Source organism: Notolepis coatsorum (assembly GCF_963971535.1).
Source record: "Notolepis coatsorum genome assembly, chromosome: 11".
Taxonomy (NCBI): domain Eukaryota; kingdom Metazoa; phylum Chordata; class Actinopteri; order Aulopiformes; family Paralepididae; genus Notolepis; species Notolepis coatsorum.
The window spans coordinates 84,150,194-84,171,605 of record NC_140175.1 but is presented as its reverse complement, the minus strand read 5'-3'; the positions used below and the strand labels follow the sequence as shown (position 1 = coordinate 84,171,605).

General features: G+C 44.5%; 1 protein-coding gene across 1 annotated transcript in view; it reads left to right on the top strand.

The window, feature by feature from the left end:
* The window catches only part of LOC311236669 (dual specificity testis-specific protein kinase 2-like), a 117,458-nt gene that overhangs the window by 84,218 nt on the left and 11,828 nt on the right, over positions 1–21,412 (top strand). Inside the window, exons 6-7 of the mRNA XM_084324381.1 lie at positions 1,661–1,709; positions 2,234–2,383. Coding sequence (XP_084180507.1) covers positions 1,661–1,709; positions 2,234–2,383 — 199 coding nt within the window. The remainder of the gene's footprint in view (positions 1–1,660; positions 1,710–2,233; positions 2,384–21,412) is intronic.

Here is a 21,412-nt window from a genome sequence, read left to right as displayed (position 1 = left end):
TCTTCCCCGGCTATATCACCTAGTACATGTATCCCCCTTTTAATCCAGTCATCCCATATGACTGATTTCTTACCAATCTTTAATTTTTTATTATACCATATAGAGGCTCTTGTAGTTAGATATGGGCTATCACCAGTCAGCCTGTGCGACTGATTCCAAGTTTCCCTGGCAAACGCCATTAGAGGGTTCTTAAAAGGTATAGGTCTGTCTGATTGTGTCAGGAAGGATTCCAGAGATGAGGGATATACCATTTCCTCCTCCATCTTGACCCAAGCAGGTGCCTCCCCAGTCGAGTGATTCAATTTGGAGAGCTGGGAGAGTGAGAACGCATAGTGATACCAGTCTAGCTTAGGCAGGGATAAGCCGCCATTTTCCTTTGCTGAATACATTTTGGCCCGTCCAAATAGCGGCCTTTTGCCCCCCCACAAATATACATTAATGACTTTGTCATACTGTTTGAGTAACTGAGTCGGGAGAGTCAGCGGCAGCATATATAGGATATAATTTAATTTGGGAGCCAATATCATTTTTACTAAGTTTATCTTCCCAAGGAGGGACATATTCATCTTGGCCCAATTCTGGGTCAGAGCACTAACGTGTTCGATTATAGGGGCAATATTGGCTTGCACTATCTCTTTCAGACCTGGGATCAGCTTTATTCCTAGGTATATCAACCCTGACGGCATCCACCTGTACTGCCATCCCCTCCTAATAGCAGGGGGACAGCACTTAGAGAGAGGCATTGCTTCTGACTTGCTCCAGTTGATTGTGTATCCAGATATTTCGGAGAAGGACTCGATAACAGTTCCAATGACCCCAGCTGCTGTTTGGGGATTGCTGGATACCAATAAGATATCATCCGCATATAAAAATAGTTTATGTTCCACCTGCCCCGCTATTACCCCTTTGATGTCTTGATTAGTCCTTAGTGCGATAGCAAGTGTTTCGAGGAAGAGCGCGAACATTTGGGGAGAAAGCGGAGAACCTTGCCTCGTCCCCCGTCCTAGATTAAAGGGCGAGGATACGATCCCGTTGGTCAAGACAGAGGCCATCGGATTTGTGTACAACAGCTTTACCCATCCAGTAAACGATGGTCCGAATCCGAAGCGCTCTAGCGTGTGAAATAAGAATGCAAATTCTACCTTATCAAAGGCCTTTTCGGCGTCCAATGAGAAGGCCACTGTAGGTTCTAAATCCTTCCTAACTTTCCACATTATGTGTAGGAGTCTACGAGTTTCTCCCCTTCACAAAACCCACTTGGTCTGAGTGTACCAAACTTGGTAGTACATCTTCTATTCTATTCGCTAGTATTTTTGCCAATACTTTTTCTTCCAAATTGCTCAGGGATATAGGCCTATAGTTCCCACAGTATTGAGGGTCTTTGCCCTTTTTCTGTAGTAACGTAATAGTGGCCGATCTCAAGCTAGTGGGCAATCTCCCTTTTAACAGTGAGTCTTGATATACTTTCTTGGGGGATGTTTTATAAATATAATATAATATAATAATTTGTGCTTCACCAAAAAATTTGGTCAGCAGCCGCCACTGCAGCACAGTTCCTTGGGGGCCACCGGTATTGCTCACAAGTACATCAGACTGACTGTCCTGTATGTTTAATTTACATTAAACATTGTAACATTGTATATTTACTTCTGTCTTCCAGATACCTTGGAATCTGTGTGAGAGAAAATAAGCTATATCCAATATTAGAGGTGAGATTTTCACTGTGTTTGCGATCATGTCATCTGTTTCCCTCTGGCAATTCTACTTATAGCTACAGTAGGACTTACAAAAGGGCCGTGATAATACACATGGCTCTGTGCCGTGAAGTGGGGGCCAAAGACCAACTTTCAGCCACAGTTGAATTATTGTGATACAGAAAATGGATTATGGTACAAATGCATGTGGTTTCTGTTACTGAGCCCTCTCAGTTGAAAGTCATTTAACATTTCACTTGTGAAAGCCTCCTGTACCCACCCATGTTCATGAGATTCAGGAACCAATGTAAAACACTCCCTGTGCGTGTGTGTGTGTGTGTGTGTGTGTGTGTGTGTGTGTGTGTGTGTGTGTGTGTGTGTGTGTGTGTGTGTGTGTGTGTGTGTGTGTGTGTGTGTGTGTGTGTGTGTGTGTGTGTGTGTGTGTGTGTGTGTGTGTGTGTGTGTGTGTGTGTGTGTGTGTGTGTGTGTGTGTGTGTGTGTGTGTGTGTGTGTGTGTGTGCGTGCGTGCGTGCGTTCAGTATGTGAATGGAGGCTGTCTGGAGGAGCTGTTGGCCAGACAGGAAGTGTCTTTGTGCTGGAGGGAGAAGGTGGGACTGGCCTGTGACATCAGCAGAGGCATGACCTACCTACACTACAAGAACATCTACCACAGAGATCTCAACTCTAAGGTACAGTAGGCCTATAGCAGACACGATTGACTGACTAGCTGACTATAACCACATGATATTGTTGCTATCTTATCTACCATCTATGTCTTCTCTTAAAGGGGACCTATTGTGAAAATGGTCTTTTCCTGTGTTTTGTTTTTACAGAATTAGGTCGTTGTCCCAACACTGAGACAATGTTGAATATGTGCATTGTGCCTTTTCTCCAGTTCAGCTGTGACCCTTATTCAGAATTTCAGCCACAATCGCCTAGTTAATAACATGTGTGTGAAGATATCTTGATAAAATGATAAACCACTGGTCTTTTCTACCTAAAGTTAGATGGTGCACGAGTGGCTCGCTCGTTACCGGCACAGAAACAATTGACAACAGGACTAAAACAGAGAGGTATAGAGGCTGCTAAAATGCAAAAAAACTATTTCAGCAAAACATTTTAAAGACATGTTTAGGGGACTTCAATGACTTATATTAACTTGTTGAAAATGACTAAAATAAGGTAGGCTACAGATACAAATTATGCAAAGCTATTTCAAGAAGAAGATCAAATCTGCAAACTGGCAGTGTCCTTGTTGCCTAAAATCACAAGGTGAATACAGTATGTAACTCATACTGTACACCAGCAGAGCAATAGAGTCACTTAACTAATCACATTAATTTCTCAATGGACAAAGCACTCTATCATGAACAGCACATGATCCACATTCAACCTAACTGGTCTTAAGTAGTACTGAGTACTGTACCGTGCCTTAACACTGTGACAAGGATTTAGCAAGAGAGTATGTGAGTACTTGTTTGTTTGTGTACAGCAGTCATGAACTACTTCTGTAGTAAGTTTAGAGCTCATACTTAAGGTCACCGGACCTATTTTCTGACGCATGCAGCGTTTAATCTGCATTGGGTGTTGAATAATGTGGCTGTGTCGTCCTTCCCTGCTAGAAACACCAGCTGGTCACCAGCATGGCCAGCATAATGCAAACTGGTTATACCAACATGGCCAGCATAATGCAAACTGGTTATACCAACATGGCCAGCATAATGCAAACTGGTTATACCAACATGGCCAGCATAATGCAAACTGGTTATACCAACATGGCCAGCATAATGCATACTGGTTATACCAACATGGCCAGCATAATGCAAACTGGTTATACCAACATGGCCAGCATAATGCAAACTGGTTATACCAACATGGCCAGCATAATGCAAACTGGTTATACCAACATGGCCAGCATAATGCATACTGGTTATACCAACATGGCCAGCATAATGCATACTGGTTATACATACATGGCCAGCATAATGCAAACTGGTTATACCAACATGGCCAGCATAATGCAACTGGTTATACCAGCAGAGACTAGCATAATGCAAACTGGTTATACCAACATGGCCAGCATAATGCAAACTGGTTATACCAACATGGCCAGCATAATGCAACTGGTTATACCAGCAGAGACTAGCATAATGCAAACTGGTTATACCAGCAGAGACCAGCATAATGCATACTGGTTATACCAACATGGCCAGCATAATGCAAACTGGTTATACCAACATGGCCAGCATAATGCATACGGGTTATACCAACATGGCCAGCATAATGCAAACTGGTTATACCAACATGGCCAGCATAATGCAAACTGGTTATACCAACATGGCCAGCATAATGCATACTGGTTATACCAACATGGCCAGCATAATGCATACTGGTTATACCAACATGGCCAGCATAATGCATACTGGTTATACAACATGGCCAGCATAATGCATACTGGTTATACCAACATGGCCAGCATAATGCATACTGGTTATACCAACATGGCCAGCATAATGCAAACTGGTTATACCAACATGGCCAGCATAATGCAAACTGGTTATACCAACATGGCCAGCATAATGCAAACTGGTTATACCAACATGGCCAGCATAATGCATACTGGTTATACAACATGGCCAGCATAATGCATACTGGTTATACCAACATGGCCAGCATAATGCATACTGGTTATACCAACATGGCCAGCATAATGCAAACTGGTTATACCAACATGGCCAGCATAATGCAAACTGGTTATACCAACATGGCCAGCATAATGCAAACTGGTTATACCAACATGGCCAGCATAATGCATACTGGTTATACCAACATGGCCAGCATAATGCGAACTGGTTATACCAACATGGCCAGCATAATGCAAACTGGTTATACCAACATGGCCAGCATAATGCATACTGGTTATACCAACATGGCCAGCATAATGCATACTGGTTATACCAACATGGCCAGCATAATGCATACTGGTTATACAACATGGCCAGCATAATGCATACTGGTTATACCAACATGGCCAGCATAATGCATACTGGTTATACCAACATGGCCAGCATAATGCAAACTGGTTATACCAACATGGCCAGCATAATGCAAACTGGTTATACCAACATGGCCAGCATAATGCAAACTGGTTATACCAACATGGCCAGCATAATGCAAACTGGTTATACCAACATGGCCAGCATAATGCAAACTGATTATACCAACATGGCCAGCATAATGCAAACTGGTTATACCAACATGGCCAGCATAATGCAAACTGGTTATACCAACATGGCCAGCATAATGCAAACTGGTTATACCAACATGGCCAGCATAATGCATACTGGTTATACCAACATGGCCAGCATAATGCAAACTGGTTATACCAACATGGCCAGCATAATGCAAACTGGTTATACCAACATGGCCAGCATAATGCATACTGGTTATACCAACATGGCCAGCATAATGCATACTGGTTATACATACATGGCCAGCATAGTGCAAACTGGTTATACCAACATGGCCAGCATAGTTGTCCACATAGTGGACAACATACAAAGTGAGAAATTAGGGGTTAAAGGCCAAGTTGAAGAGGTGGGTTTTGAGGAGTTTTTTGAATGAGTCCAGAGTTGGGGCGTTGCGGAGTTCTGCGGGGAGGGAGTTCCAGAGGGTGGGAGCTGCCACACTGACAGCTCTGTCCCCAAAGGTCTGCAGTCTGGTTCGGGGAATGGAGAGCTGACCAGTGTCTGTGGATCGCAGGGACCGTGACTGAGTGTAGGGGTGGAGAGATGGGGAGCCAGTGTAGGTGGATGAGGGTGGGGGTGATGTGCTGCCAGGGTTTGGTGCGTCCAGCATAATGCATACTGGTTATACCAGCAGAGACCAGCATAATGCATACTGGTTATACCAGCAGAGACCAGCATACTGTATATTGGTTATACCAGCAGATACCAGCATACTGCATACTGGTTATACCAGCAGAGACCAGCATAATGCATACTGGTTATACCAGCAGAGACCAGCATAATGCATACTGGTTATACCAGCAGAGACCAGCATATGTTATGTTTTGCTGCTGGTCCATGTTGGTCCACCAGCTAAACCAGCATCATACCAGCACTAGCAATTATGCTAAAACAGTAAGCAGAGCCTTAGCACAATCCCTCCCCTAACACTATATAACAACTACAGTCATTAGCATAACCACTCCCCTAACATTATATACAACTACAGTGAATTAGCATAACCCCTCCCCTAACACTATACAATTATAGCACATTAACATAACCCCTCCCCCAACACTATATAAAATATAGAACATTAACATAACCCCTCCCCTTACACTATAGAATAACTACAGATCATTAACATAACCCCTCCCATAACACTACATAACAATTACAGCGCATTCACATAACCCCTCCCCTAACACAATATACAACTACAATCATTAACATAACCCCTCCCCTAACACAATGTAAAACTACATGCATTAGCATAACCTCTCCCCTAACACTATATACAACTACAGTGTATTAGCATAACCTCTCCCCTAACACTATATAAAACTACAGTGTATTAGCATAACCTCTCCCCTAACACTATATAAAACTACAGTGTATTAGCATAACCCCTCCCCTAACACTATATAAAAACGACAGTGCATTAGCATGGTTCTACCAGAATTGATTGTAGCTCAGATGTGTAGCATAGCAAAGCTAATGTTAACCATTTCATGTACGTGAATGGAAAATGCTAAAACAATTAGCGCCCATATTTGGTTAGTTAGTTAGTCAATTAGTCAATATTGGAAAAATAAAATGGCACTTGAGCTGAAAGGGAGCCGCCAATCAAGCGTGATCTGACCACGCCCCCACACTCCTGAGAAATGGTCCTAGCAGCCAGATAAGCTGTTCTTCAGCTGGGTTTTATAATGGTTTATTAATGTTTTTTAATCATTCAAATGTGTCTGGATGGTTAATAACACATTTTTCTGTGGTGTGACAAACTCATATAAACATATTTATTATTGCTTTAGCCAGACTTTAAGACTCAGGGAAAGAAGCAAAAAAGCTACACCTCCGCACGCACGCACGCACACACACACACACACAGAGACATGCACTCACGTATGCACACACACATACACAAATATGCACACACACGCGCGTAGACATATACACACACACACACACGCACATGCACACACACACATACTGTAGACATGCACCCAAGCATGCACCCACACAACTGAACCTTTCACGGCACACAATCTCTAAGCCGCAGGGGTTTACAATTTTTCATTAGCCCACATTTTGTTTCAGTCAAACAACTCCACTAAAGAATAAACCCTCTTTCCAACATAATGACCTCTTTATAGCCTACACCACTCCTTTTGGGTTTGGCTAAAGCCTGTCAAAGGAAGGCAGATTCCTGAGAAGCATACCACGGATGCCTCTGACTACTGGCTGCAGCTTCACCATATAGGAGAGACATTGTGTTCGTGGCTTTGTTTCAGCTAAGCTGCTTTGCTGCTTCACCTTGTTTCTAAAAGAATAAGGAGAATCAAATAGTGGTTGATTTCTGTTTACTGAAAGGAGCGCCCCGGGGGGGTGTTGGCGGGGGCCACTCTGTACAGATGGGTTGCCAAGCAACGTAGACTTAGCCAAATAATTCAGGTATTGACACATTGGCTACAGTTATAGAATAGAATAGAATAGAACTTTTTCTCACAAGGTGTAAATTGCCTTTGGCCTCACACTGGGTACAAAGCGTACTGGGCCGTACCAGTACACAACACAAGACACGTTGAAAACACCCTACTGTGTGTAAGTAAGCTGTTTTATACTGTTTTATAAGGTAATGCAAGGTGTGGCATTATAAAAAAAAAAAGGGGGGTCTACATTTAATCTGACTTTATAGACGGTTTCACTGGAATTCTGTTGCTAAGGGAACAGTTTGGACCCAAAATGTATTTCCTGTCAACTATTGCATTAGCAAACATTGCAACAGGACATAAACGTGGGTCCTTCTAAAATGTTGTAGAATCACTTTGAAACCGGCTAGTTGCCATATCACCTCGTGGCACCTCTTTTAACCACCTATCAAGGGGGTACAAATGTAACTCTTTGGATACTCTCATTAACACCACCCCCTCACCCCCCAGGAGTAATACTCTCATTAACATCACCCCCTCACCCCCCAGGAGTAATACTCTCATTAACATCACCCCCTCGCCCCCCAGGAGTAATACTCTCATTAACATCACCCCCTCACCCCCCAGGAGTAATACTCTCATTAACATCACCCCCTCACCCCCCAGGAGTAATACTCTCATTAACATCACCCCCTCGCCCCCCAGGAGTAATACTCTCATTAACATCACCCCCTCACCCCCCAGGAGTAATACTCTCATTAACACCACCCCCTCACCCCCCAGGAGTAATACTCTCATTAACATCACCCCCTCGCCCCCCAGGAGTAATACTCTCATTAACATCACCCCCTCGCCCCCCAGGAGTAATACTCTCATTAACACCACCCCCTCACCCCCCAGGAGTAATACTCTCAATACCAATAAAAAATTTAAAAGGCCTCCAAAGAGTTGCAAAAATGTTTCTCCCTTGCAAATCTTGCAACATATCTTTTGTTTCTCTTGTACTTTTAACCACCTAAGACCTGATTTAGGAGATGTTTTAGTTGCGGGTGTTTTTAGCTAATGAAAACATGATACTCTTGGTTAAAGGACAAAGTTGCAACATATCTTTTGTTTCTTTTGTACTTTTAACCACCTAAGACCTGATTTAAGAGATGTTTTAGTTGCGGGTGTGTTGAAAACAAGCTAATGAAAACATGATACTGTACTCTCACGCATAGGCTACTTGCTTGAAAACAATTCCAAACTTGCCACCCTGACTGAATGAATCAGGCGACGGTTAAAACCTGCTTACGCAGAGAAAGAACTGCAAAGGTAGAAGGTTTTTGGGAAGTCTGACTCAACAGACGTTCCACATGAGAACAGCAGCTTCCCACCGGGGCTGTTTGATAGAGACACCAGGAAATGGCCCATCGTTTTTATTTCAACCACCTCAGCCAATGCAATTTGATTGTTATACTAGAGCACCAGCATGGCATTTATCCAATCAGGTACATTCCATGTGGGGAAATGGGAAGTAGGGAGGGGATACATGCAAATGTAAACAGCAACATTAATTTGGGACCCACCAATTTTTTTTAAATGATAAATTCATTAATCAATAATCTTTTGGGGGGTAAAGCCATACTTTTATTCTACACCTTTCTAAAAGCTCTTAAGCTTTTAAATGATTACTCAACATAAAAACGTTATTTATAGCACCTTTAATTGTGCTATGAAATCACATCCCTGCCATTGAGGAAATGTGAAGATGTAAACGTTAAGCCTTGACGACAGATTCACATATCAGTGTAGCAGCTCTTAGTTCACATCTGCCTCGTTGACAAGGTTGCTATGGCAGCATCATCAATGGCAGCATTCTGAAGAGTCATAATGGTTATTCATATGGTTTTCTTACTTTGTGAATGCATGCAGTCACTCCATGGTTTTGAAAGACCACACCACTGAAAGTACTCAGCCTCTACTTTCTTTAACTATGAATGAACACTACACTCTAACTTACCATCTTTAGATAATAAAGATTGAAAACACTGTTCGTCTGAAAACGTCAAATGGAGTCATATGGTTCTTCGTCTGAGGCACTCGATTGATTTATTGATTGATTATGCTGGTTAGTCGTTACAACATTCAGGGTTATGTGTAGGGTTTTTACACTCTTTGTATATCAGAGTCTGATAGTCTGATAGTCAGGGTCACTGTTGGGATATGATACAGCTCACTGACTGCATCATGTAGGTGGAACCTTTAGACTTGTGTTGATTTTTATTGGAACACCCCTTTAAAGATAGCTTCTCACGCACCACAGCTTTGCCCCATGTAATTTACTGTAACTGCACCACCTGTGAACAACATGGAGATGGTCATGTGTTTGTGAGGTGTTGTCATAATAATCTGGTTTAGGGCGTGTGCCTTAGTGACAGACAGGCCCATGCCTCGTATTTATAGTAAATAGCTATTTACACATAAATACCCACTAGACAAAGTCGAGGTCTGCACCTGCATGCAAACACGCACCCAGCCACTCTCAGCGGCCCCTCCTCGAGACACACCCTCACACCTACTGTACAGTACAGTACACACTGATACTCATACACACTGATACAGTATTCATACACACTGATAATTATACACACTGATACTCATACACTGACTGTGTGTGTGTGTGTGTGTGTGTGTGTGTGTGTGTGTGGAGGGGGGGGTAAAACACAGTAGTAATAATAATAATAATAATCTTCATTTATATAGCACCTTTCATACACGGAGTGCAACTCAAAGTGCAGAAGAAAAACCGCAGTAAGTCAAGAAAAAACAAGAATACCATAAGGTCCAAAAAATTATAATAAACTCAAAATAAATAATAAATGCATGCATGCATGCAACACTCCCAGACATACCCCACGCGAAGGTAAGGAAAAACTCACTAGTATGCCTTTGCTCAATGAGAACGTTGTCCTTGATGTGTTATTATGTCAGTATTGGACATCTGTTTGTGGTGGGCCTTCCCAATATTATGGTGGGTAGCCACAAATAAATATATGTATGGGACTGTAATACAATAACCCCCCCCCCCCCCCCCCCCTACCACCACCCTCTCTCATCCCCCCACCCTTTCCTTCTCTCTCTTTCATTACAGGTCCATCATTATAGTGCTAACAATCTGAGGGTCAAGACCCGCTCGTGTGTGTGTGTGTGTGTGTGTGTGTGTGTGTGTGTGTGTGTGTGTGTGTGTGTGTGTCTGTGTGTCTGTGTGTGTGTGTGTGTGTGTGTGTGTGTGTGTGTGTGTGTGTGTGTGTGTGTGTGTGTGTGTGTGTGTGTGTGTGTGTGTGTGTGTGTGTGTGTGTGTGTGTGTGTGTGTGTGTGTGCGGTGCGTGCATGTGTGTGTGCGCCATGGGGGTGGGGTGGAGGACAGCAGTGGTGATGGTTCCTCAGATCCTCCCATCACTCAGTTATTACAGACTTGTGTAGAAGAACTACAACCAGCTGTTTTTTTTTCTTTTTCAAGGAGAGTGGGCCGAACAGAACACTCCCCTAGTGTTCATGTTCCTTATTCTCATTGAGACAGTAGGAAGGCTGAGAGGCAGACAGAGTAGAGGAGACACAGGAGAGAAGGTTCTTTATTGAGACAGTAGGAAGGCTGAGAGGGAGACGGAGTAGAGGAGACACAGGAGAGAAGGTTCTTTATTGAGACAGTAGTAAGGCTGAGAGGCAGACAGAGTAGAGGAGACACAGGAGAGAAGGTTCTTTATTGAGACAGTAGGAAGGCTGAGAGGGAGACAGAGTAGAGGAGACACGTGAGAGAAGGTTCTTTATTGAGACAGTAGGAAGGCTGAGAGGGAGACAGAGTAGAGGAGACACAGGAGAGAAGGTTCTTTATTGAGACAGTAGGAAGGCTGAGAGGGAGACAGAGTAGAGGAGACACAGGAGAGAAGGTTCTTTATTGAGACAGTAGGAAGGCTGAGAGGGAGACGGAGTAGAGGAGACACAGGAGAGAAGGTTCTTTATTGAGACAGTAGGAAGGCTGAGAGGGAGACAGAGTAGAGGAGACACAGGAGAGAAGGTTCTTTATTGAGACAGTAGGAAGGCTGAGAGGGAGACAGAGTAGAGGAGACACAGGAGAGAAGGTTCTTTATTGAGACAGTAGGAAGGCTGAGAGGGAGACAGAGTAGAGGAGACACAGGAGAGAAGGTTCTTTATTGAGACAGTAGTAAGGCTGAGAGGCAGACAGAGTAGAGGAGACACAGGAGAGAAGGTTCTTTATTGAGACAGTAGGAAGGCTGAGAGGGAGACAGAGTAGAGGAGACACGTGAGAGAAGGTTCTTTATTGAGACAGTAGGAAGGCTGAGAGGGAGACAGAGTAGAGGAGACACAGGAGAGAAGGTTCTTTATTGAGACAGTAGGAAGGCTGAGAGGGAGACAGAGTAGAGGAGACACAGGAGAGAAGGTTCTTTATTGAGACAGTAGGAAGGCTGAGAGGCAGACAGAGTAGGGGAGACACAGGAGAGAAGGTTCTTTATTGAGACAGTAGGAAGGCTGAGAGGGAGACAGAGTAGAGGAGACACAGGAGAGAAGGTTCTTTATTGAGACAGTAGGAAGGCTGAGAGGGAGACAGATTAGAGGAGACACAGGAGATACGGTTCTTTATTGAGACAGTAGGAAGGCTGAGAGGGAGACGGAGTAGAGGAGACACAGGAGAGAAGGTTCTTTATTGAGACAGTAGGAAGGCTGGGGAGACAGAGTAGAGGAGACACAGGAGAGAAGGTTCTTTATTGAGACAGTAGGAAGGCTGAGAGGGAGACAGAGTAGAGGAGACACAGGAGAGAAGGTTCTTTATTGAGACAGTAGTAAGGCTGAGAGAGAGACAGAGTAGAGGAGACACAGGAGAGGAGGTTCTTTATTGAGACAGTAGGACAGCTGAGAGGGAGACAGAGTAGAGGAGACACAGGAGAGAAGGTTCTTTATTGAGCCAGTATGAAGGCTGAGAGGGAGACGGAGTAGAGGAGACACAGGAGAGGAGGTTCTTTATTGAGACAGTAGTAAGGCTGAGAGAGAGACAGAGTAGAGGAGACACAGGAGAGGAGGTTCTTTATTGAGACAGTAGGACAGCTGAGAGGGAGACAGAGTAGAGGAGACACAGGAGAGGAGGTTCTTTATTGAGACAGTAGGAAGGCTGAGAGGGAGACAGAGTAGAGGAGACACAGGAGAGAAGGTTCTTTATTGAGACAGTATGAAGGCTGAGAGGGAGACAGGCAATAAGGTTCTTTATTGAGACAGTAGGAAGGCTGAGAGGGAGACAGAGTAGGGGAGACACAGGAGATACGGTTCTTTATTGAGACAGTAGGAAGGCTGAGAGGGAGACAGAGTAGGTGAGACACAGGAGAGAAGGTTCTTTATTGAGACAGTAGGAAGGCTGAGAGGGAGAGAGTAGGGGAGACACAGGAGAGGAGGTTCTTTATTGAGACAGTAGGAAGGCTGAGAGGGAGACAGAGTAGGGGAGACACAGGAGAGAAGGTTCTTTATTGAGACAGTAGGAAGGCTGAGAGGGAGACAGAGTAGAGGAGACACAGGAGAGAAGGTTCTTTATTGAGACAGTAGGAAGGCTGAGAGGGAGACAGAGTAGAGGAGACACAGGAGAGAAGGTTCTGTATTGAGACAGTAGGAAGGCTGAGAGGGAGACAGAGTAGAGGAGACACAGGAGAGAAGGTTCTTTATTGAGACAGTAGGAAGGCTGAGAGGGAGACAGAGTAGAGGAGACACAGGAGAGAAGGTTCTTTATTGAGACAGTAGGAAGGCTGAGAGAGACAGAGTAGGGGAGACACAGGAGATACGGTTCTTTATTGAGACAGTAGGACAGCTGAGAGGGAGACAGAGTAGAGGAGACACAGGAGAGAAGGTTCTTTATTGAGACAGTAGGAAGGCTGAGAGGGAGACAGAGTAGAGGAGACACAGGAGAGAAGGTTCTTTATTGAGACAGTATGAAGGCTGAGAGGGAGACAGAGTAGAGGAGACACAGGAGAGAAGGTTCTTTATTGAGACAGTAGGAAGGCTGAGAGGGAGACAGAGTAGAGGAGACACAGGAGAGAAGGTTCTTTATTGAGACAGTATGAAGGCTGAGAGGGAGATAGAGTAGAGGAGACACAGGAGAGAAGGTTCTTTATTGAGACAGTAGGAAGGCTGAGAGACACAGAGTAGGGGAGACACAGGAGAGAAGGTTCTTTATTGAGACAGTATGAAGGCTGAGAGGGAGACGGAGTAGAGGAGACACAGGAGAGAAGGTTCTTTATTGAGACGGTAGGAAGGCTGAGAGGGAGACAGAGTAGAGGAGACACAGGAGAGAAGGTTCTTTATTGAGACAGTAGGAAGGCTGAGAGGGAGACAGAGTAGGGGAGACACAGGAGAGAAGGTTCTTTATTGAGACAGTAGGAAGGCTGAGAGGGAGACAGAGTAGGGGAGACACAGGCAATACGGTTCTTTATTGAGACAGTAGGACATCTGAAAGATAGACAGAGTAGAGGAGACACAGGAGAGAAGGTTCTTTATTGAGACAGTAGTAAGGCTGAGAGAGAGACAGAGTAGAGGAGACACAGGAGAGGAGGTTCTTTATTGAGACGGTAGGAAGGCTGAGAGGGAGACAGAGTAGAGGAGACACAGGAGAGAAGGTTCTTTATTGAGACAGTAGGAAGGCTGAGAGGGAGACAGAGTAGGGGAGACACAGGAGAGAAGGTTCTTTATTGAGACAGTAGGAAGGCTGAGAGGGAGACAGAGTAGGGGAGACACAGGCAATACGGTTCTTTATTGAGACAGTAGGACAGCTGAAAGATAGACAGAGTAGAGGAGACACAGGAGAGAAGGTTCTTTATTGAGACAGTAGTAAGGCTGAGAGAGAGACAGAGTAGAGGAGACACAGGAGAGGAGGTTCTTTATTGAGACAGTAGGACAGCTGAGAGGGAGACAGAGTAGAGGAGACACAGGAGAGAAGGTTCTTTATTGAGACAGTATGAAGGCTGAGAGGGAGACGGAGTAGAGGAGACACAGGAGAGGAGGTTCTTTATTGAGACAGTAGGAAGGCTGAGAGGGAGACGGAGTAGAGGAGACACAGGAGAGAAGGTTCTTTATTGAGACAGTATGAAGGCTGAGAGGGAGACAGAGTAGGGGATACAGGCAATAAGGTTCTTTATTGAGACAGTAGGAAGGCTGAGAGGGAGACGGAGTAGGGGAGACACAGGAGAGAAGGTTCTTTATTGAGACAGTAGGAAGGCTGAGAGGGAGACAGAGTAGGGGAGACACAGGAGAGAAGGTTCTTTATTGAGACAGTAGGAAGGCTGAGAGGGAGACAGAGTAGAGGAGACACAGGAGAGAAGGTTCTTTATTGAGACAGTAGGAAGGCTGAGAGGGAGACAGAGTAGAGGAGACACAGGAGAGAAGGTTCTTTATTGAGACAGTATGAAGGCTGAGAGGGAGATAGAGTAGAGGAGACACAGGAGAGAAGGTTCTTTATTGAGACAGTAGGAAGGCTGAGAGACACAGAGTAGGGGAGACACAGGAGAGAAGGTTCTTTATTGAGACAGTATGAAGGCTGAGAGGGAGACGGAGTAGAGGAGACACAGGAGAGGAGGTTCTTTATTGAGACAGTATGAAGGCTGAGAGGGAGACGGAGTAGAGGAGACACAGGAGAGAAGGTTCTTTATTGAGACAGTATGAAGGCTGAGAGGGAGACATAGTAGAGGAGACACAGGAGAGAAGGTTCTTTATTGAGACAGTATGAAGGCTGATTGGGAGACAGAGTAGGGGATACAGGCAATAAGGTTCTTTATTGAGACGGTAGGAAGGCTGAGAGAGCCAGAGTAGGGGAGACACATGAGAGAAGGTTCTTTATTGAGACAGTAGGAAGGCTGAGAGGGAGACAGAATAGGGGAGACACAGGAGAGAAGGTTCTTTATTGAGACAGTAGGAAGGCTGAGAGGGAGACGGAGTAGGGGAGACACAGGCAATACGGTTCTTTATTGAGACAGTATGAAGGCTGAGAGGGAGCTAGAGTAGAGGAGACACAGGAGAGGAGGTTCTTTATTGAGACAGTATGAAGGCTGAGAGGGAGATAGAGTAGAGGAGACACAGGAGAGGAGGTTCTTTATTGAGAGAGTAGGAAGGCTGAGAGGGAGATAGAGTAGGTGGTTACATGGTTACATGGTTGCCTCTGCTGTCGGTGTGAGAATGTGTGAGGGAATGGGTGAATGTGAGGCATAAAGTGCTTTGGATAAAAACTGAATGCAGTCCATTTACCATTTACGCAGTACAGCCAACAACACTTTCTCACATGTACTGCACCATTAGAGCCAAATTCAGAGAACTCCACCTGTTTTACCCACTGCTTCACCCTAATTTGAGATTAAGTGGTGGTTGGAGCACTGAACTTTACACATTACTGCCACTAGGTGGTGGGATACACATGAGAACAGTAAATCTGTTGCACATAAACTACTTCTTTCAATGATAATAAACTATTTGAATCACTTCATACTATATGAATATTTTACAATAATAAGGCTATGACATTATGATGACACGTCACTGATCGTAAACAAGGTACTACACTTATCAGTCATACACAGAGAACCACTTACTAGAATGCAGTTTGATTCAGTGACTTAACAAACAGAGGAAGTGGTCAGAGGTTTTAGTATCATAGCAACGGCATCCCTGCAGCTTGGTCCTGATCAAACAGCTAGCACTCTCTGTCCGTGTCCTTCTTTTATGCAGTAGACATATTGTATTGTCCTACAGTACTGATCTTAATACACATATTGTATTGTCTAAGTACTGTTCTTAATACACGTATTGTCCACCTACAGTATTGATCTTAATACACATATTGTATTGTCCACCTACAGTATTGATCTTAATACACATATTGTATTGTCCTACAGTACTGATCGTAATACACATATTGTATTGTCCTACAGTACTGATCGTAATACACATATTGTATTGTCCTACAGTACTGATCTTAATACACATGTATTGTCCACCTACAGTATTGATCTTAATACACTATCCCTGGCGGAATCCGTGGTACCTGCCTGCTTCAAGGTGTCTACTATTATCCCGGTACCAAAGAAATCCTCCCCAACAGGTCTCAATGACTACAGACCGGTGGCACTCACCTCTGTGGCCATGAAATGTTTTGAGAGGCTGGTTAAGGATCACATTTGTGCCTCCCTCCCCAGTGATATGGACCCTATGCAATTTGCATACAGGCCAAACAGGTCCACTGATGATGCAGTCTCCCAAGTACCGCACAGCACCCTCTCTCACCTAGACCGCCAGAAGGGGGCCTATATGAGACTGTTGTTCATTGACTACAGCTCAGCGTTCAACACCATAGTCCCCACCAGACTGGTGGACAAGCTGATCGAGCTGGGTCTGAGCTCCGCTCTGAGCGCCTGGATACTGGACTTTCTGAGTGAAAGGCCCCAGGCGGTCAGGGTGGGGGGTCAGACCTCCAACACCATCACCCTGAGCATCGGGTCCCCCCAGGGCTGTATTCTGAGCCCCCTGCTGTATTCACTATACACACATAACTGTGTGGCCAAGTTCAGTTCCAACTCCATAGTGAAGTTTGCGGACGACACAGTGGTGGTGGGGCTGATCTCGGACAACGACGAAAAGGCCTACCGGGAGGAGGTTGAGGTACTGGAATGCTGGTGCCAGGACAACAGCCTGCTCCTGAACATTGGTAAAACCAAGGAGCTGATCATGGATTTTAGGAGAAAATAGCAGGGGATACACACACCACTGAGGATAAACGGGGCTACCGTGGACAGGGTGAGCAGCTTCAAGTACCTGGGGGTCCACATCTCAGAGGATCTGACATGGACAACACACATAGACTCAGTCGTAAAAAAGGCGAAGCAGCGCCTCTACCACCTGAGACAGTTAAGGAAGTTCAGAGTATCGGGGAAGATACTCCAGTCCTTCTACTCCGGAGCTGTAGAGAGCATCTTGACTGGAAACATCACTGCCTGGTATGGAAACAGCACGGCACAGGACAAGAAGGCCCTACAGAGAGTGGTACGCTCAGCCGAGCGTACCACGGGTATTGCACTACCACCCCTGCAGGTCCTATATAACAAGAGGTGCAAATCCAGAGCCTGCAGAATAATGAAAGACCCTCACCAACCCAACAACAGCCTGTTCAAGCTGCTGCGGTCAGGCAAACGCCTGCGAACACCAGCAACTAGGACAGAGAGACTTCGGCTCAGCTTCTTTCCCCCAGGCCATCAGAGCCTTGAACACTGAACTCTCCACACACAAGCACACATGAGCACACACACAACACACACACTGTACACGCTCACACACTAGCAGCCACTTTAACATGAGCACACACACACACTCATGCTGCACACGCTCACACTTTACAAAAGGAAAGGTCACTTTAAAAATAGTATAGTATAACTTGAGATTGTTTAATATAGCATTGTATAGCAGTGTACATAAAAACCCAGAGCCTCATCCGTAGCTAACAGTGTATTGCACTATCACAGGACCTAGCATGTCTTACCATGCTCTGTAAAAACTCATGTACATATACCGATATGCCCTACTTTGATTACTTGTATTATTGCACAATGTCATTCTATTGGATTCTTATTATATTATTATTATTGTATTATGCACAATCGTTGCGGGCAAGACCCTCCGCATTTCACTGTATACTTGTATGCCGTGACAAATAAAACTCTTGACTTGACTTGATATTGTATTGTCCTACAGTACTGATATTAATACACATATTGTATTGTCCTACAGTACTGATCGTAATACACATATTGTATTGTCCTACAGTACTGATCGTAATACACATTATTGTATTGTCCTACAGTACTGATCGTAATACAAATTGTATTGTCCTACAGTACTGATCGTAATACACTGGACGATGCTACTGTATTGGTTGTAGTCTACGGCATCATCAGGCGTAGGACTGATGAAATATAAATCTACCTTTCTCTATTAGAGAAATACGACACTCTTTCTATACGTGATCAAATCTATAATAATAATACAATCGAATGGCTTTCCTTTGATTTCCTGATATGTTATACCATGGCTCCTGGTATTGGATTCTTATACCGATATACAGTAGCCTGGTATGGACCCAATATATCTGGTATCTACTTACGGAATAGTTACAGTGCCTTATGTGAAGTATAATTTAAACAAAAGAAAAAGATCCCTATATGCAGGGCGGCTGAGTGGCACAGTGGGCAAGGCGCTCGCCACTAACGCAGGAGATGCTGGTATCGAGCCCAGCTCTCGGCGTTGCTACCGGCTTGGCCGGCCGTCATACTAACACAATTGGCAGTGTTAGAGGGTGGGAAAGCCGGTGGGTGGGGATTGGACGTTGTGGACAGCGACTCCTACAGGTCAGTTGGGTGACGCCGGTGCGGCAGAAACAGGAAGTATCGGGGGCAGCGTGAGCCTCCCACGCGTTACTCCTCGCCACTGAGAGTTTGAGCTGCTGCGGTGAAAAGATGCAACAGGCTGCCTCCTCGTGTCTATCCTCACTACAGCCGACCAGTGGGAGGCATAGTCTAGCAACGTTCAAGACAGGGGAGGGAAGAATTGGAAATACGAAATTGGGATGGGAGAAAAATAGAAAATTTGGAGAAAAAGTGGATAAAAAAAGAATATCCCTATATGCACAGATTCTTTGTTTGGTGTGTGAGCTACTGTAGGTAAAATTGAGAATGAGGTTAATTTTTAGTTTTACTGTCCTGTCTATGAGAGAAGTACTTATTAGTAAAACGTCCTCCATTTACGTCGATTTTCTTGAGCAGGATAAATATGAAAAACATGACTTGTGCTTCAAGAAGGGAACTTTTTTTGTAGCAGATTGTATTTGCCAAGCTTGGGAGAAAAGGCGGAATACCTTGTTTATGGAGCTGTAATCTGTATTTATGTAATCTGTAATGAAATTAAATAACGTAATACGTAACGTAATAATGGAACAGTTATTTTGCTGTCTTATAAACCCATGAGGGTTAGGCAATCAATCAATCTATATCCAGTGTCCGTGCATGCCTAACTAACATACGAGAAGCTTCCTGATGGCAGGCGGTGGGGCGGGGGGGGGGGTACTCCACAGCGTGGTTAAGGACCCGAGATGTCCGCTCGTAACCTCAGGCCAAATCTACTGTTACATTCAGTCAACAACATTTAAAACCTGGCAAAACAAAATGTCCCGCCTCCAAACACCCCCCTCTCGGCCCACAGTCTCATCTCAATAATTTACTGACCGCGGACAGTACTTGGTGAGAGAAAGACTCACAGTGGATTATGTGCATCAGGAGGCAGATGGTAGAACCTTGCGGTTATTTTGTGACTGAATAACATTCTTTTATTTTTTTTATTTTCATTAACCTTTATTTAACCACGTTAAACCCATTAAGATTAAAATCTCTTTTCCAAGAATGACAAGAATGTCGGCAGTACAGCAGGTTCACACAGCAGGTTCACACAGCACACACACGCACGCACGCACGCACGCACGCACGCACGCACGCACGCACGCACGCACGCACGCACGCACGCACGCACGCACGCACGCACACACACACACACACACACACACACACACACACACACACACACACACACACACACACACACACACACACACACACACACACACACACACACATTACAAACAGATCAGCTCAAAGGTTCTTTACAGTAAAAGTGCAGGGAAGCCATGTGATCCTATTTCTATTAAAACAATTACAAACATCAATAGAGTCTGTTTCTATAGCTTTCACCATGCCTTTAAATTTGTTAAGAGTGACTAGATCCTGGAGTTTAAATTCATTAAGAGTGTTTCGATCCTGGAGTTTAAATTCATTAAGAGTGACTAGATCCTGGAGTTTAAATTCATTAAGAGTGACTAGATCCTGGAGTTTAAGTTCATTAAGAGTGACTAGATCCTGGAGTTTAAGTTCATTAAGAGTGACTAGATCCTGAAGTTTAAATTCATTAAGAGTGACTAGATCCTGGAGTTTAAATTCATTAAGAGTGACTAGATCCTGGAGTTTAAGTTCATTAAGAGTGACTAGATCCTGGAGTTTAAGTTCATTAAGAGTGACTAGATCCTGAAGTTTAAATTCATTAAGAGTGACTAGATCCTAGGCGGTTAGGTGGCCGAGCGGAGATTGCGTTCGTCACCAACCCCGGAGCTGTGAGCTGGATCCAGCTCACAGCTCCGGGGTTGTCACCAGCTTGGCTGGCCGTCTGCACTAATACAATTGGCTGTATTAGAGGGTGGGAGAAGCTGGCGGGGTGGGTCCGAAGCTGGCGGGGTGGGTCCGGGTCGTTGTAAACAGCGACTCCTACAGTTTGGTCGGGGCGCCTGCTAAGCGCGGATAGGACTTGAGGGGGATAGTGTGGTCCTCCCACACGCTACGCCCTCTCGATGAGAATCCGCGCTGCCAGGTGAAAAGAAGCGGTGATTGGCTGGACTGTGGGGGGTAAGTGCGCAGCGACCAGGAAGGGACTGGGAATTGGCATACGACTAACATTGGGATGGGAGAAAATCGGAGGAAAATGGAGGGGGAAAAAGACCAATAAAAAAAAAAAGAAAAAAAGAGTGACTAGATCCTGGAGTTTAAGTTCATTAAGAGTGACTAGATCCTGGAGTTTAAGTTAATTTGACAGACTATTCCATGCAGATGGTACAGAAAACATAAAGGCCTTCTTTCCTAATTCAGTCTGAACTCTAGGATCAAAATCAAATGAAATCAAATGTATTTGTAAGTTAAGGCCCGACAACACACGTTAATGGAAATGAAGCGCCATGAATTTAACTGCTGACATCACACACGATTTCAAAGTAAGTGTAGTGCATTTGACGGACAGTAAATGGACCAATAAAAAGCCAGGAGAACAGGAAGTGAACCCGTATTTCACCAATAGAATTACAACCTTTCCATGCGTGCGTCCCTCCCCTTTATACGCAAGTGTCAACATTTTGCATCGTTTTGATTGATTGATTGATTGAAAACGTTAT